The sequence below is a fragment of the Leguminivora glycinivorella genome, chromosome 10 (assembly GCF_023078275.1).
Source record: "Leguminivora glycinivorella isolate SPB_JAAS2020 chromosome 10, LegGlyc_1.1, whole genome shotgun sequence".
Classification (NCBI taxonomy): Eukaryota; Metazoa; Arthropoda; class Insecta; order Lepidoptera; family Tortricidae; genus Leguminivora; species Leguminivora glycinivorella.
In genome coordinates this window covers 24077511-24093344 of record NC_062980.1, presented here as the reverse complement: position 1 = coordinate 24093344, position 15834 = coordinate 24077511, and the positions used below count along the sequence as shown (strand labels likewise).

Here is a 15834-nt window from a genome sequence, read left to right as displayed (position 1 = left end):
TAAACTTTTATTTCAAGATATTCAAAATGTAATGTACCTTAAATATAAATGTCATGTACCCGTTTTGTATGAGACCTACTAACACATGACTTATCCAGAGGTTTTCCTCCAGGTGTTCCAATCAGACGGCACATTCGTCGGCAAGTTTGGCAGCTTCGGCTCCAAGCTTGGCCAGTTGGAGCATCCCCACTACATCGCCGTCTCCAGCACCAACAGAGTACTAGTGTCAGACTCTAACAACCATAGGATCCAGGTGTTTGATGTCAACGGACGGGTGCTATCGTCCTTTGGAGACGAGGGCTCTGAAGATGGACAGTTTAAGTTCCCAAGGTGAGCCATAGTTACATCAAAAATGTAGTTCTTTCATCATTAACTTCTGGATAGTCTGCAAAGTGGAGTATCGTGACTACGTCATTGTGTCCAGCACCAACAGAGTCCTAGTTTCAGACTCTAACAACCATAGAATCCAGGTGTTTGATATCAACAACGGACGGGTGCTATCGTCTTTCGGAGATAAGGGGTCTGAGGATGGACAGTTTAAGTTTGCTTGTAACATCAAAATTATTTCTTTAACCATTACTTTTCCATTCAGTCTTTAAAATAGAAGTCACTGCATCGTTGTGTACAGTACAAAACAAGACAGTCTTCACTACAAAACAACGAATTTAATAATTAGAATTTGAACTTTTCACCACCTCCAACTATTACTTCTGGATAAGTTTTTAAAGTGGAATATCACCACTTTTCATCGTCCGGAACCACTGAGTGTTGCTGTTTGGCTCCAACTACCAGGGCATATGAATAGACGAATGAAAAACATGTTTTTAGCTTTCCTTCGCGTAAGCGTCTTCATAGTTACTAACGAGCGGTTTCTCATACTTAACATGCAGAGTATTAAGAATTTATATCAAGACTTACGATATACTCCTACATATAAAAATCTCACACTCTATAATAAAAGAACATGAAAACGCTCAAAGAACATAAATATTGCAATATAAATAAAGAACCGTCCACGAACAGTCGAGTAATAAATTTTAAGTATGCAAGGACTAGATTCCGTGATATCTTTCAAAGGAAGTTATATAGAACTGCATTAAGTTATTTTATGTCCTACTTGGCAGTTTTGTTAACGATGATATATTTTAATGGTACATGAAACGCGCTATTAAACAGTGTTTAGTAGCTTTTAGAGCTACGAATATGAAAACTATTTGAAAAGTCTGCTTTTAGTTGCGATTTCTATGTTTTGGACTTTCTGATAAATAATTTGTCATGGGACCTCCTTTCTTTCCGTGAGTGTCGTAGGATATGGGTTAAATTGTGGCGTCGGTGAGAGGCTGGCAACCCGGTCATTGCAATGTCACAATTTCTTTTTCTTTCAACCCTCTATTGCCAAGAGTGGCACTGAAACTTGAGTAGTTTCATATGCTCTGCCTATCCCTAATGGGAAACAGGTACGATTGTAAGTATGTATGATAAATGATGTGGTAAAAATTTTAGTAGACTTTTAAAATTAGGGCAATTTACATAAAGTGTTTGTTGAGTCACCTGAAATAACACAGGGTACTTAAATGTGTAATTTAAAATAATAAATATTTTTAAACACATATCAATTCACTCTCATAGTCAAAGTTGCTGTGTATAAACACCCCAAAATCAAAAATCAAAATAATTTATTCAGCAAATAGGCCACAGGGGCACTTTTACACGTCACATGTACATAGGTATTTAAATTTGTACCCACAATACAAACGCTTTGTCGTAAGTTTACTATTAATGGAAACCATACAGATGACAGCGAAATGGTTTCCAATCATTAACCAATAGCTCCCAACACTTTGAAGTTCGACATAATCACATCAATACAACAATAATGTAGTTAGTTTCAAAATGGCTTAAGTCTCTTGTATTGTTTAACGTGTTGCGAAAACAGTAGGCCAATTCTCTGCTAATGGTTCTGATTTAGAGTTTTCATTTTGTTCTAATCTTGAGGCTAAACAGACTCTTGACGTTGATGGACGGACAAAAAATGTGAGTGTGCACGGAAAAACGTCCCACTTTGTATAAAGCCGCTTTGTCAGTTTATTCATACATATATAGATACAAGTTAATCTCGCCTGAATAGTAACCGACAAAGTGAGACGTTTTACTAAACACACACTCACAAATTGTCGACCCTGCGACCTTAATCTGCATTGCAATATGCTCACTGACGTTTAAAATGTGTAAAATTTATAAATTATTTCATTTACGTCAAAAATTGGCATTATTGCTTTTGCCTTCTATTGTATTTGAAAAGTCAAGAAACATCTCTAATATAAATCAAAAAGGTTAAAATAGAATAAATTGGAATGGCATATACTTAACGTGCCCGTGTGGTGACGGGTTAAGAATTTCACCACCCCCTTTCTTCCCGTGGGTGTCGTAGAAGTCGACTGTGGGATACGGGTTAAATTGTGGCGTAGGCGAGAGGCTGGCAACCTGTCACTGCAATGTCACAATTTTCGTTTTCTTTCAACCCCTTTTTGCCAAGAGTGGCACTGAAACTTGAGTAGTTCATGTGCTCTGCCTACCCCTTTATGGGATACAGGCGTGATTGTATGGAATCGGCAATTGGAATCGGCGAGCCAAAATCATTTCTGCGTCCACAATCCGATCAGGCGATATTTTTTACCATCAGGGTACGTAGCCGAATGGCTCACAAGACAAGATGCTCGTAGATATCGATCTCTATCGCTCTTGCGTATTGGCGCGACAGAGCCAGACTACTTTTCGCGGCGTTACGTTTTCGTTTCGCGTCGCAGAAATAATGCCATTCGGCTACGGCACCTGGACAGGTTCGTATACACTCTACAGCAGCTCAAACTGACTCAAGGTTAACTGAATCTCTGCACTAAAAAGGCATAAACACTCTAATTTTCTATGGGAATTAAACATTTACCCCTACATTTCCAATACCTACTTTCGTCGATGATTACGCTAAGGTTTTGGAAGGCACTCGTTTGAGCGGCAACTCACACTGGCGACGCACGTCGTAAGACGCGGAACGCGCCCCAAGCGAGCCCGTCTTACGTATTTCCTATACAAAATTAACTGAGGAGACGTTTTTTAAATTACACTCGGGCGGCGCGGCATTGATGTCCGTTCCGCGTCTTACGACGTGCGTCACCTGTGTGTGTAGTGTATAGTCCCTTATGAAGACAATTTTATTGGCGACTGAGCCCTCCATTATTCTACCGCCTTTTTTAGTGCCAAGATTTGGTTGACTGTCTATATATCAAATTTTAAAATCAGAACCGGTATCGATACTATCGGTATAACGGTATTTAACATAACCATATTAAATCGCGAAACCAGAACCGTTATTCAGTACAATAGTTAACATAACAATATCAGATACGACGAAACTTAACTCGACACCCGAGACAGGCACTCTGGAGCGAATTGTGTTGTAGTACCGAATGTCTATGTTTATTTATGTCGAACATACAGTACGTAGAATATAACAGGAAAGTCAGTGGAAGAAAAACGCTAGAAAATTTTGATAAACATGATCGTATTCATTTGACAACGATAATACTTGCGGCAACGATGCATTTTTGAAAATGAAAATGAAATCACACAAAATGTGTTTTTTTTTTCAAAATCGATTAATACTTTTAAATTCGATAATACGTTATATTTAAATTTATTAACGTACTAGCTTTTACCCGCGGCTTCGCCCGCGTAATAAAAGTATTCATTAAGATTTTCATTTGGATACTTAGGTTTCTCTGTAGGTATATTTATCTGCGATTATTTCGATTGCACATAATACTTTTGCTTGCAATGATTGTAGAAATATTACACATCGACCACAGCGTAGGTAATTCTATATACGCTGGGGAAACCTTTATAAACATCCCACATAGCCCGTATTTCGACACTATGATCGGTGGGTAAAAAGTACTTTTTTCTATTATCCCTTACAATTTTTTACATTTTGCTTATACTTATCGCAAACGTAATCTTCAAGCAAGCAAACAACGATCGTCTTAGAGCACATTGATTGTAAGAGACCGCCGACCGATTATCCGTATCCCTCTAACGATACCCATATTATCCGTATCCGTATCCCTATCCCTATCGCTATCGCTATCCCTATCGCTATCCCTATCCCTATCGCTATCCCTATCGCTATCCCTATCGCTATCCCTATCCCTTATCAAGATGTTTAATGATATAACACTTTAAGTTCTCGCGCTTTGTACACATATTTAAAGTCACAGGTCGAACGCGATTAATTAACATTATTTTTACCTTTTTTCCCAACGTTTCGGCCAGGTTGCACTGGCCATGGTCGCGGAAGACTGACGTCCCAGCAAAATGTCACCGGAGATGTAAACAACACAAAACTACCCGATATTAATTTATATAAATGTTCGGGGTAGACAAATAAATATAATCTACCCGCTTTTAGTTAATGTTTATTTCCCACCATGTTTATTTTAAAGGTAAAAATAATGTTAATTAATCGCGTTCGACCTGTATGTAACTTTAAATATATGTTTAATGATTTCTTATCAAGTGCTAAAATATAAAGTTTCATGGTTTTATCTTTTAAAATTAAGAAATCCCATACAAACTTTCAACCTCTTTTTCAACCCCTTCATCCCTTTTTTTCGAAATAAAAAGTAGCCTATGTTTTGTCTCAGGGTCTAAAGATTATCTGTTCCAAATTTCATCAAAATCGGCTGCGTGGTTTAAGCGGGAAAGCGTAACAGACAGACAGACAGACAGACAGACAGACAGACAGACAGACAGACAGACAGAGTTACTTTCGCATTTATAATATTAGTATGGACTAGTATGGATATGGATGGATGGATTATCAGAACTATAGCAAGAGCTACTAAATGAATATAGTTATGAGTTCTTTTTGGTAAAATTAATAATGAATGCCTGCCTTGCCTTGAAAGTCTTGAAACCCTCGATACGCTCAAGATTCCACTTTTTGAACCACTCGCTACGATCGCGGTTCAATATTGGAATCTGTCGCTTTCTCGGGTACGGACGTGCGGTTAAACAACAACTTTGCCCCGTGTAAAACAAATAACTATTATTAAATAAATGATTGGCAGACTCATAGAAACCAGGCGTTTAATTTTAATAACTTTCCAGCTGTTCTAAGCTGCGCTCATGTATAACTCAATGACTCCGCCTGGCAATCCAATCATTCCGGGCCATCGAGGACCTCAAAAATTGTTATTTTCCATACAAATGTCGCTGCGAGGGAAATGAATACGCCAGGCGGTTGCTTCCAACTTCGAAACTTCGAAACATTTGTTAATTGAAAATGTTTAGGAAAAGTTTATGACGTGTAAGAAATATTGTGTCTTTTAATCTAGATATTTATTTATTGATCCAAAAAAATTACACTGCATTACAGCGGACTAATACACTGTGAAATTTATAACAGACAGCATTTATACTTAACTAGGTACATAATACAATCTTTAAAATTTAAAAAAAAAGTAAAACACAGATAAACTCATACAAGACAGAAGATTCACGTTTATCCATCATCTCACAGAACCTCATACATTCTTTACACAGATCCAACCAACCACTTGCAAACACATCACATTCCGGTGCTGATGCGAGCAGCGCATTGATATACTGTACACTGAGAGAAATTTGCATTGTGAATTTAACAAGTTCGACTTGTTGCGGTTTATCCGTTTGAATCAGCCAAACGTATGTTTAAAACAATATGTGTCAGGTTGTTTTTATAAAATCGACTTGTTGATTCAAATATATTGCCGATTCAAATGACAAGTAGCTTGTTGTTTGAACCAAAGAGCACGTAGGTGCTATTTTAACCAAAAAACTTGTTGAACGAACATGAAAACTGGTTGTATTTTTTCTCAGTGTAGAGCGCGGACAAGTGGTGATTTGCCATGGGATACAGTACGAGTTTTAGGCACAGCTAAAAGTTGACAACTTCGTGGTCTGAAATTAAATTGGGCCTTAGCTATAGATGGAACGAAGATATATTTTCATACTGTTAGGCACTTGTCTCACCAGAAGCAAGTAAGTGATGAGCTATCGGCAAGATTCTAAAGACTCGAAGAAGAAATTCTAAAGAAGAAGAAGAAGAAAGAAGATTTATAGTTCTACTATGAATCGCTTGCTCTCTCTTTTATTTACACGGGAGCGACTATCTGTTGTTCGTTTTTATTAGCGATAGATAATCACTTACTTGCTTTTTAGGGTTCCGTACCTCAAAAAGGAAAAACGGAACCCTTATAGGATCACTCGTGTGTCTGTATGTACGAGTACGTCTGTCACAGCAATTTTCTCCGAAACTACCAAACCGATTAACTTGAAATTTGGCACGCATATGTAAACCTGTTACCCAAAGACGGACATGTAGTTTAAATTAAGAAAATTCAATTATAGGAGCCATTTTTGGGGGGTAAAAGTGAAAATTAAAAATCAAAGTTTCTAGAACTATATTGTTTTACATATCAAATGTAAGAGCTTTTTATAAGTATTTCAAAAATATTTTTTTAAATAATTTTTAGTAAAGTAATTTTCAAGTAATTTAAGAAAATAAGCAAAAAATGATGCGCTTAAGCCTTTCTTGTAGTGTACGGAACCCTTGCAATGCGAGTACAACTCGCACTTGTTGAGGAACGAGTGCCTTAGTAGCGTTTCGTTTTGCTGCCAAAATATCATAAAAATATGTTTTATCTTAATATGTTGTATCTTTATTACTAGTCCACTTGATATAATCTTTATGATCCTGCTCGGGAATTTAGACTGGAACTTTTTTATTTAAATGAGTAATGGTAACCGCAATAAAGCAACGTTTCTAAAAGATATGCCTACTAAAATGTACGTAATGTAGTTTTAAGTAGGTAAATTAAAATATCGTTTATGTAAATTGAGTTTGTTATCATCAAAGAACAAACAATTTTGTTTATGCAGTGCTGTTGTATAAATAACGAATCATAATAATTATCATTTGATAATGTAAACGTTATCTCCATTTATTATCTTAAGCTTTGCTTAGTTTGCGGCTAAGTTTATTTGTGTAAGGTGTCCCCAACATTTACTTATATAAACACTAGCTTTTGCCCGCGGATTCGCTTGCGTTGAATTCGAAGATTTCGGAGTGCTGGATACAAACTTTCACCACACACAATTTTAGGGGAGTGGGATAAAAGTAGCCTATGTCACTTTCCATCCTTCCGTCTATCTCCACTTAAAAAATAACGACGTCAATCCATCGTTCCGTTTGATGAAAGAGGGACACATACTTTTCCATTTATTAGTATGGATAATACTTACTTCAACTTCTTTGTCTCCAGGGGTGTCGCCGTTGATGACCAAGGCTACATAGTAGTAGCCGACTCCGGCAACAACCGAATCCAGATCTTCCACCCCGACGGAACCTTCCTCCGTGCCTTCGGTTCCTGGGGCTCCAGTGACGGAGAGTTCAAGGGTCTCGAAGGCATCGCCGTCATGAGCGGTGGAAATATCATCGTGTGCGATCGGGAGAACCATAGGGTACAAGTGTTTTAAGGGTTTGAGGAGCCTTTTTAGTAATTTAACTTTAAACTCCTTTGAGTATTTGCTTCAATTGGTGCCGTGACCAGGATTGAAAATTACCTTTTTTTATGAACCTTAAGGTTTATGGAGATATTATAAATCTTAGAAATCTTTATTTAATGTTTATGGGGATATTTGTTTTGGTTTTGATTGTAACTATAGTTGAGTTGGAAGCTCTATTTTATTGGTAAGTGTATCAAATTATATGATACTTTGGTTTATTTATGTTTTAAATCAAACTGTTTAGCTGGCAAGTGATTTTATAACTACAGCAATTGATAACCAGACTACTTTTGATATTTTTTTTTTACCGACGAGCATTTTTTGAAGGATATTACTTTTAAGAATAGTGTTGAAGATTGATTAAACATTTATAACTTAAATATGTAATTACTGTCTTTCTATATAGCCAGAAATTAAACAAAATCGTATGCTTTTTATTCTTAATTTTTTTGTTATGACAAAATATATCGTTTTCTGTATTCTGAGCATTAATGAATTATGAGCTCTGAATAATTGTACCCTATGGTTGTATCATTTAAACATTTTGTTTTATTAGTCAAATTATATTTACTTGTAAATAGTAAAAAAAATAATTATAATTATATCTATTTTGCACCGCTTTACTATCATATATCTATAATAAATTGTTCACATTATGAGTTATATTATGTATTATATTTATATTTATTACAAATTTAAAACTAGCAGTGATTTATTATTTCTAGGTTTGCGCATTGCCCTCTGCTTTCACTGCTTTTTGCTTTTTAACAATACAAATGCATTAATATTCCTTTATATTTTTTTCTTAAAAATGCACGGAAAGATATAAAAAAACTCTTAGTTATTTTATTACATCTATAATATTGACTTGTACCATACATAAAAATGTTATCGTAAATATAATAATATAATTGATGTTCTTGCATTTTAAGAATATAAATAACTAATTTGTCTAGGGTACGTCTGTCTCGATTGTTAAATGGCCTCGCTTAAACTCGTCCGTTTAAATGTACCCGCTGATGCCCAAACCGTGACCTTTATGATAACATAACAATATATTTACACGAGTGAGCATGCATTTATACACGCGTAATATCCCATACATTTTCGGCACTTCCGCACGTTTGCACAAATAAAAAGAAATTGTAATAAATTCCAACAGTCCCGCCAATCGGTTTACTCAAAGCAAACAGGGCTGGTTCGAACACATGTTGATGTTAATTTCATCTTGTTTTATCATTCGCACATGCACTATTAATTTTCTGTATTTGAAAAATATATTCATGTGAGTAAGATGTTTCTGCGATATCATATCAACCGAGCTGTCAGTAAGGTGCATTGGGGTTATTCCGAAAGTCGTCTAATTTCAAAAGTCACATAAAAATCACCATAATTTCCATCATTATCAAGATTGACCTTTCGGAATTACCCGAGCCTTTCTGTGCTTCGAAATTACCCCAATGCAACCTACCATATTCTATCCATATCATATCTATGCTCTTTTTAAGGTAGGCGTTTAAAAAGACGTAAACAAATAATTTGTAAAATTTCGGGTAGTCACAAAACTAGTTGGTTAATCAATCAAATACAAAACCGAGCGGATCTGTTACTAAGTGACCCTGGTTTTAACCTCTTTATTTGGTCGTGTAATCTTTTTATTTATGTACCCTCAACTGATTCAAGAAGCCTTTTTAGGGTAGATTTTGCTTACATTTATTTAAATACTTACCCCCTTATTCATAAACGTACTGTAAAACTTTAAGCCGATAAAGTTCGTTTGTCCTTTTCTATCACACCAATACATCGGAAAAGGACAAACGAACTTTATCGGCTTGATAACTTTAGAGTACGTTTATGAATAAGGGGGCTAAGGTATAAATAAGGTACTACAGACTATAGATATAAATAATTGATGTATTTGAGAACAGATTCCTCTTTGGTATTTCTTTGAAAAATCATTAAACGCTTTGACAATTACGCGGTGAAAGGATGTCTGAATTACATGAGCATTTCACAGGATTCACATTAATTATACAAAGACGTAATATTAAATATAAATGAATAATTTAAAATATTTGATTAAAGCAGCGATAATTATTATTTGTCTGTAAAGTGTTTTGGTCTATTTGTAACGTTACATAGCTTGTTTCGAGCTACCAAAAATTATGTTCAATTTTAAAGTGTCTCTTGAACTTTTTTTTGGCTGGCTACAGATACATCAATTAATTTTGTAACATAAGGGTGGATTCGTTATTGAAGTTATTTTTGCTAAAATTTGTAAATATAACACATTAAAAAACCATAACGCACTCTTTAAAAATAAAAACTTGAAAATAAGCAATATAAAAATGGGCATTGAACTCAGTTAACTCGTTAATACTGTATCAAGTTTGATACATTTTAATCATGACATTGTATCTATTTTGATACATTTCAGATCGCTCACGCAGAATAATCTTTCCGACATGAAAAGCGAGAGTAATGTAAATAAAAAAAATACACTAGGGATCTGGTACCTACTAGTGTACAGAGCTTCATAAATATTTATTGATAACTTACTTGTAGTCATTCGTGTACAAAGATTTTTTTCTCCATAAGGGCTTACTGTAAATTCTGTTGGTTGATGGAATAAGGAAAAAACAATAATTTATTTATGATTGATGATGGAATTATGAAAAAAAAAATGTTTTATTTTCTCAGTTTTAAAACGAGGGGGAGTTATGTATTTTTTTAAATTTAATAAAAATGAATGAAATGAAGAAATAAGTAATAAATTCACCCACATATTTAGTTCAATAATCATCAAAACAAAATTTCGTCTAGAATTTTCGTTGTGTAGGGTGAAAATTATATAGTATTTTATGCAACAGGCGTTTAAAGGAGATCAAAAAAGACGAGTGGCGTAGGTAACAATTTGAGGCGAAGCCGAAAATTGTTATTAAGACGCCACGAGAATTTTTTGACTCAGTTAAACACCGTTGCATACAATACTTTTTCTACGACCATGCACTTACTTTTGAATAGTTTTCTAGAATAAATTTCGTGAAATACGCACTGTTTCCTATAAGTATTTTGACATGTCCTCTGCAATGTTTCTGCACTCACCCTGTCGCTCGCACTCCCCCGCGCCGCCGCCCGCCCCCGGCCGGCGCCACGCGGCCCGCTATATCCCTTAAAGGCATCGTAACAATGCTGTAAGAGCTATAACGTATGCGTGGGTGCGCGGGGCGCCGGCCGGGGGCGGGCATCTTTTACGTAGGGTTTTAACGATCTATGCACGACACGGTAAATGACGAATAACAACACGGGAGTAGAAAAAATAAATTATGCACTGCAAAAAAGTGAAAATAAGTATCTTAATTTCAAAAACATACCCATCTCTATAAACATTTAAATATGTTATGAAATAAAACTATGGAAACGGATTAAATCGCGTATAATGAACATGTCATGGATAAAGTCAATCATGCTATAAAGTTTGACAAGCCTCTGGTTCTCGCTAAGGAGAAGCGATATATACCCAGAATGTTGCGAGAGGCCATTGAGATCAAGAAATATCCAAACTTTAATAGAGAGGATGGCTTTACTTTACCACCGGCTTGGGATCCAGTAGTACATCTGATAATGGAACAAGCACGACGAAGGCTGTGAGGCATTTGTGTTGTATGGTGTTGGACATTTGCAGTTTGTTTCTTTGTCAATTTTGTGTAGATTAATTGGTTAATTATTTTTTAACAAAGTAATGGTAAAAAATTTCTTGAATATTGTATAACTGGCTTTATTAATAGTGTGTGAACCTGCCTTAGAAATCTATATTATTTGTGGTCATGGTTCGTTAATATTTCTTGTAAGTAGGTAGCTTTTGCATATTTTAATTTTTCCTCAGTCACCCGTTGACCACGAACGCTGTAAAGAGTTCGAAACGTCGGGATGTATTTTAAATTCATTATACGCGATTTAATCCGTTTCCATAGTTTTATTTCATGAGTAACTATCGCGGTAACCGAAGACAATATTATTTAAATATGTTATTAAGTATTTCGCTTTCTTTAAAAAAATATTTAAATGAAAATAAAAAAAAGTATTTCAAAAAAATGACAATATTATAATCCATTCAATCATCTTTAAAGTCCTTCCTTTGAGTTTTTCTATACCAAGAGCATAAAGTACATTATTTCTGCCCTAAAAGCATTTTCGACCTCATTTTTTTGGAGTCAGCCTTCCAAACACAAGATTACGATCTACGTGTGTCGTATAGGAAACGCCGTGTTACCTTTATCGTAGACTACATAAGACTGGCACAGATACAACACTAATGCAGATGACCTTATCTAAATTTGGTTGATATTTTTTTGTTTATAATTAAAGTAATTCCCTTCTATTCAAAATCAAGTGTCATCGGTTCGACTTCAACACATTGATAGTTATTTGCTTGCAAGAAAAAATAAATAGGTATCTAAGTTTCTTTTTATTCATCACAACAAACATCATAACAAAAAGTAAACGGTAAAATACAGATTTACAAAAGTACGTTTGACATAAATATCTAAGAAACAAGATGGTATTTCTATCTTGAAATCTGACATTTCCGCCCCTCTGTAATAACGAAATTGCTCAACAGACAATAAAATTCATCTGCTCGTATACCTCTTTAATTATATAAATAACATTAATCAAATGTAACAAGCTAAGACGTAAGGAATGTGCGCGAAAATTATGGGGTGTACTGTCAAGTCAAGGGATTACAATATATGCGACCAAAGTGCCAAAATTATGTATACATGAATTTATTGCTTACACGGTGGTTATAGAACCAAATTTTTGGCTGTTTGTCCGCAACTATATTGAATACTTTACGATTACCTTAACTCTAAGAGCGTGTTAAAAATTCGTATTTCGGGACTGCTATATCTGCAAATTGAAATAGAATCTGCGATAGTGGTACTTTTTTCGTGGAAATATTTTGGGACAGCAAGGATTTTTATTTTTATTCCGTATTGACAGACAAAAGGGTAAATGTATTATTTTACCGCCATAAATTTGTATTACAATTTTTCATTTCTAATCACTATGTATATGCTTAGGTGAGATTGGTTATTAACGAAATTTAGCTCAAATTTATAGAGTAAATTAATCCTAGAAGGAATTCAAACTTAGTTTTAAAAATATCTTACCAAAAATATTTATCTAGTCATACATGCCAAATAATATTCAAAACGAGAAACGATTTTGGACTTTTAACATATTTATTTATTTCATAATGCATCTTATGCTTCAACTTAATAGTACGAGTAGTTTATGTAATTGCTACCTACAAAATGGAAGGCATTGAAATACGAATTTGTGTTCATTAAAATATCACGCGAGTGTTTTAATGCTTCATTATGTGCAGTTACATAACCTAAGTTTGCTTATTTATATACGTATTTATTAAATATAAAAACAATATATATTATGCACAGTGGATATAATTTTGTTGTCATAATCACAAAAAACAAAGGACCTGATTTAGACGGCGTGCGAACTCGCATGCGATTTTAGTTACATTGCGGGCTGTTTGTTACATACAATTTTGCACAGCCATCAGATACCGCAACGTAATAAAACTCGTATGCGAGTTCTCGTACCGTCTAAATGGACCCTAATTCACCTTACGCCCTGTCTTGCGTGGGCGACGGTCGCGCGACCGTCGCCATCGCATCGTCTACTTCCATAACGATAAGGTTTGATTTCGTATGCGTCGCATCGCCGTCGCGCGATCATCGCGCGACCGTCGCCCACGCAAGCCACCGCTTCAGACTAGGACTTATTAAGTAAATAATATATCTATACGTATGTTGCAATACATTTTGTAAAGTTTTTCAAGTTTAATAAAAGGATTTGTTATTGAATGCTGTTTCATTGATATTTCTAACAAATTATTTCCCGCTGACATGATTATAATTATCATATCAGTGTGTTTGCTGTGATAGGCGTATTCCAATTATTAAAAAAACCCGGAGGCCGGGTTTTAAAAGCTCATATTGTGCGTGCAGCGGGGCGGGGCGTGCGGCGTGCATGTCAAACAACTGAAGCTCATACAAGTGTCCTGAGTCGACGCTGCATAGGGTGGACGCACGCTCTCCCGCTCCGCTGCACGCCCCGCTCAAACAAACGGTCCGAGCGTCCATTCAGGCCTTGTTCGTTTTCAAATTATTCGATCCGATATCGGATGTAAGACCGATATCCCATACATTTAAGCCGCCATCTTTGATTTTTGCCTTTGAAATCCTTCCTACATCCGATATCGGATCGGAAAACGCACTTACACTTAGGGTTTAACCAAACCGCGCGACGTATCGACAAGGAATCGTCTCTAATAGCCGACCAAAATCGCTCGTTAGTATGACGACGTATGTTCATACATCTAATGAGCCCCGATGAGCGATTAAGTCCCGTTTTGTTCTAAAATTATGAGTGCAAATCGTGTTAGTCTAAATAAATATATCTAATGAGCGATTTATAGTCTGTGAAATCCGATTCCACGTCGATAGGTTTGGAGAGACCCTCACACTAACAAAGACCGGGTCAGGTCCGAGCGGAGGCTACCAGTACTTTTTTCATGTCACGGTGTTTTCCATACATAAACGAAGTATTGCAAACCAGATCCAAATCGGCCGTGTGTAATATCTGATGTATTGTTGACGACCAGTCTAGCGCAGTCGGTATTGACCCTGCCTGCTGCGCCGCGGTCCCGGGTTTGAATCCCGGTATGGGCATTTATTTGTGTGATGAGCACAGATATTTGTTCCTGAGTCATGGATGTTTTCTATGTATAAAAGTAGTCTGGGTACCTACAACACAAGCCTTCTTGAGCTTACCGTGGGCCTCAGTCAATCTGTGTAAGAATGTCCTATAATATTTATTTATTTATGTTATTCATATCGTTATCCTAGTACCACAAACGGGTGAATCTACGTAAAAGTAACGTGAGTCACGACTTCATTACGTGTTTATTTGAACTACAGCTGCAAATTGAAGGATCTATGCATAATATCGTGAAAGAAACACTTATTTTAGTTTAGAGATATTTATCTCTCAAGTTCAAGTGATAATTTTATCACTTAAACTTGCGTTGTGAATAAATGGGACATTTTGACGACCGGTCTGGCGCAGTCGGTAGTGACCCTGCCTGCTGCGCCGCGGTCCCGGGTTTGAATCCCGGTACGGGCATTTATTTGTGTGATGAGCACAGATATTTGTTCCTGAGTCATGGATGTTTTCTATGTATAAAAGTAGTCTGGGTACCTACAACACAAGCCTTCTTGAGCTTACCGTGGGCCTCAGTCAATCTGTGTAAGAATGTCCTATAATATTTATTTATTTATGTTATTCATATCGTTATCCTAGTACCACAAACGGGTGAATCTACGTAAAAGTAACGTGAGTCACGACTTCATTACGTGTTTATTTGAACTACAGCTGCAAATTGAAGGATCTATGCATAATATCGTGAAAGTAACACTTATTTTAGTTTAGAGATATTTATCTCTCAAGTTCAAGTGATAATTTTATCACTTGAAATTGCGTTGTGAATAAATGGGACATTTTGACGACCGGTCTGGCTCAGTCGGTAGTGACCCTGCCTGCTGCGCCGCGGTCCCGGGTTCGAATCCCGGTAAGGGCATTAATTTGTGTGATGAGCACAGATATTTGTTCCTGAGTCATGGATGTTTTCTATGTATATAAGTATTTATATATTATATATATCGTTGTCTGAGTACCCACAACACAAGCCTTGAGCTTACCGTGGGACTCAGTCAATCTGTGTAAGAATGTCCTATAATATTTATTTATTTATTTATGCCATAAAATTGTGACTAATGCTACTCCTACTGGTATAAGTCAATTCGTACAAAAATGTCCCTATAATATTTATTTATATTAATCGATGACAAGTACAGAAGGTTCACTCCCTTAATGTTCGCAAAATTAAAATTTAAAAAAAAACCCCGACCGCGACATAGTAGACCGATTTTCATGAAACAGGGCTAAGAACACTGCCGACTAACTCAGCTTTCAGACAAAAGAAACTAAATTTAAATCGGTTCATCTATTCGGGAGCTACGATGCCACAGACAGGTGTCTGTCTGTGGCATCGTAGCTCCCGAATGAATGAACCGATGAACCGATGAACTGTACCGATGGACTGAACAGACAGACAGACAGACAGACAAACACGTATTGATACAT

At 36.1% G+C, this 15834-nt stretch overlaps 1 protein-coding gene across 1 annotated transcript in view; it reads left to right on the top strand.

Moving 5' to 3' along the window:
• The window catches only part of LOC125230708 (RING finger protein nhl-1-like), a 43410-nt gene extending 35160 nt beyond the window's left edge, over positions 1–8250 (top strand). Inside the window, 2 exon segments of the mRNA XM_048135964.1 lie at positions 113–330; positions 7359–8250. Of these exon segments, the coding sequence (XP_047991921.1) occupies positions 113–330; positions 7359–7572 (432 nt within the window). The 3' untranslated portion in view covers positions 7573–8250.
• Positions 8251–15834: the final 7584 nt, after the last annotated feature.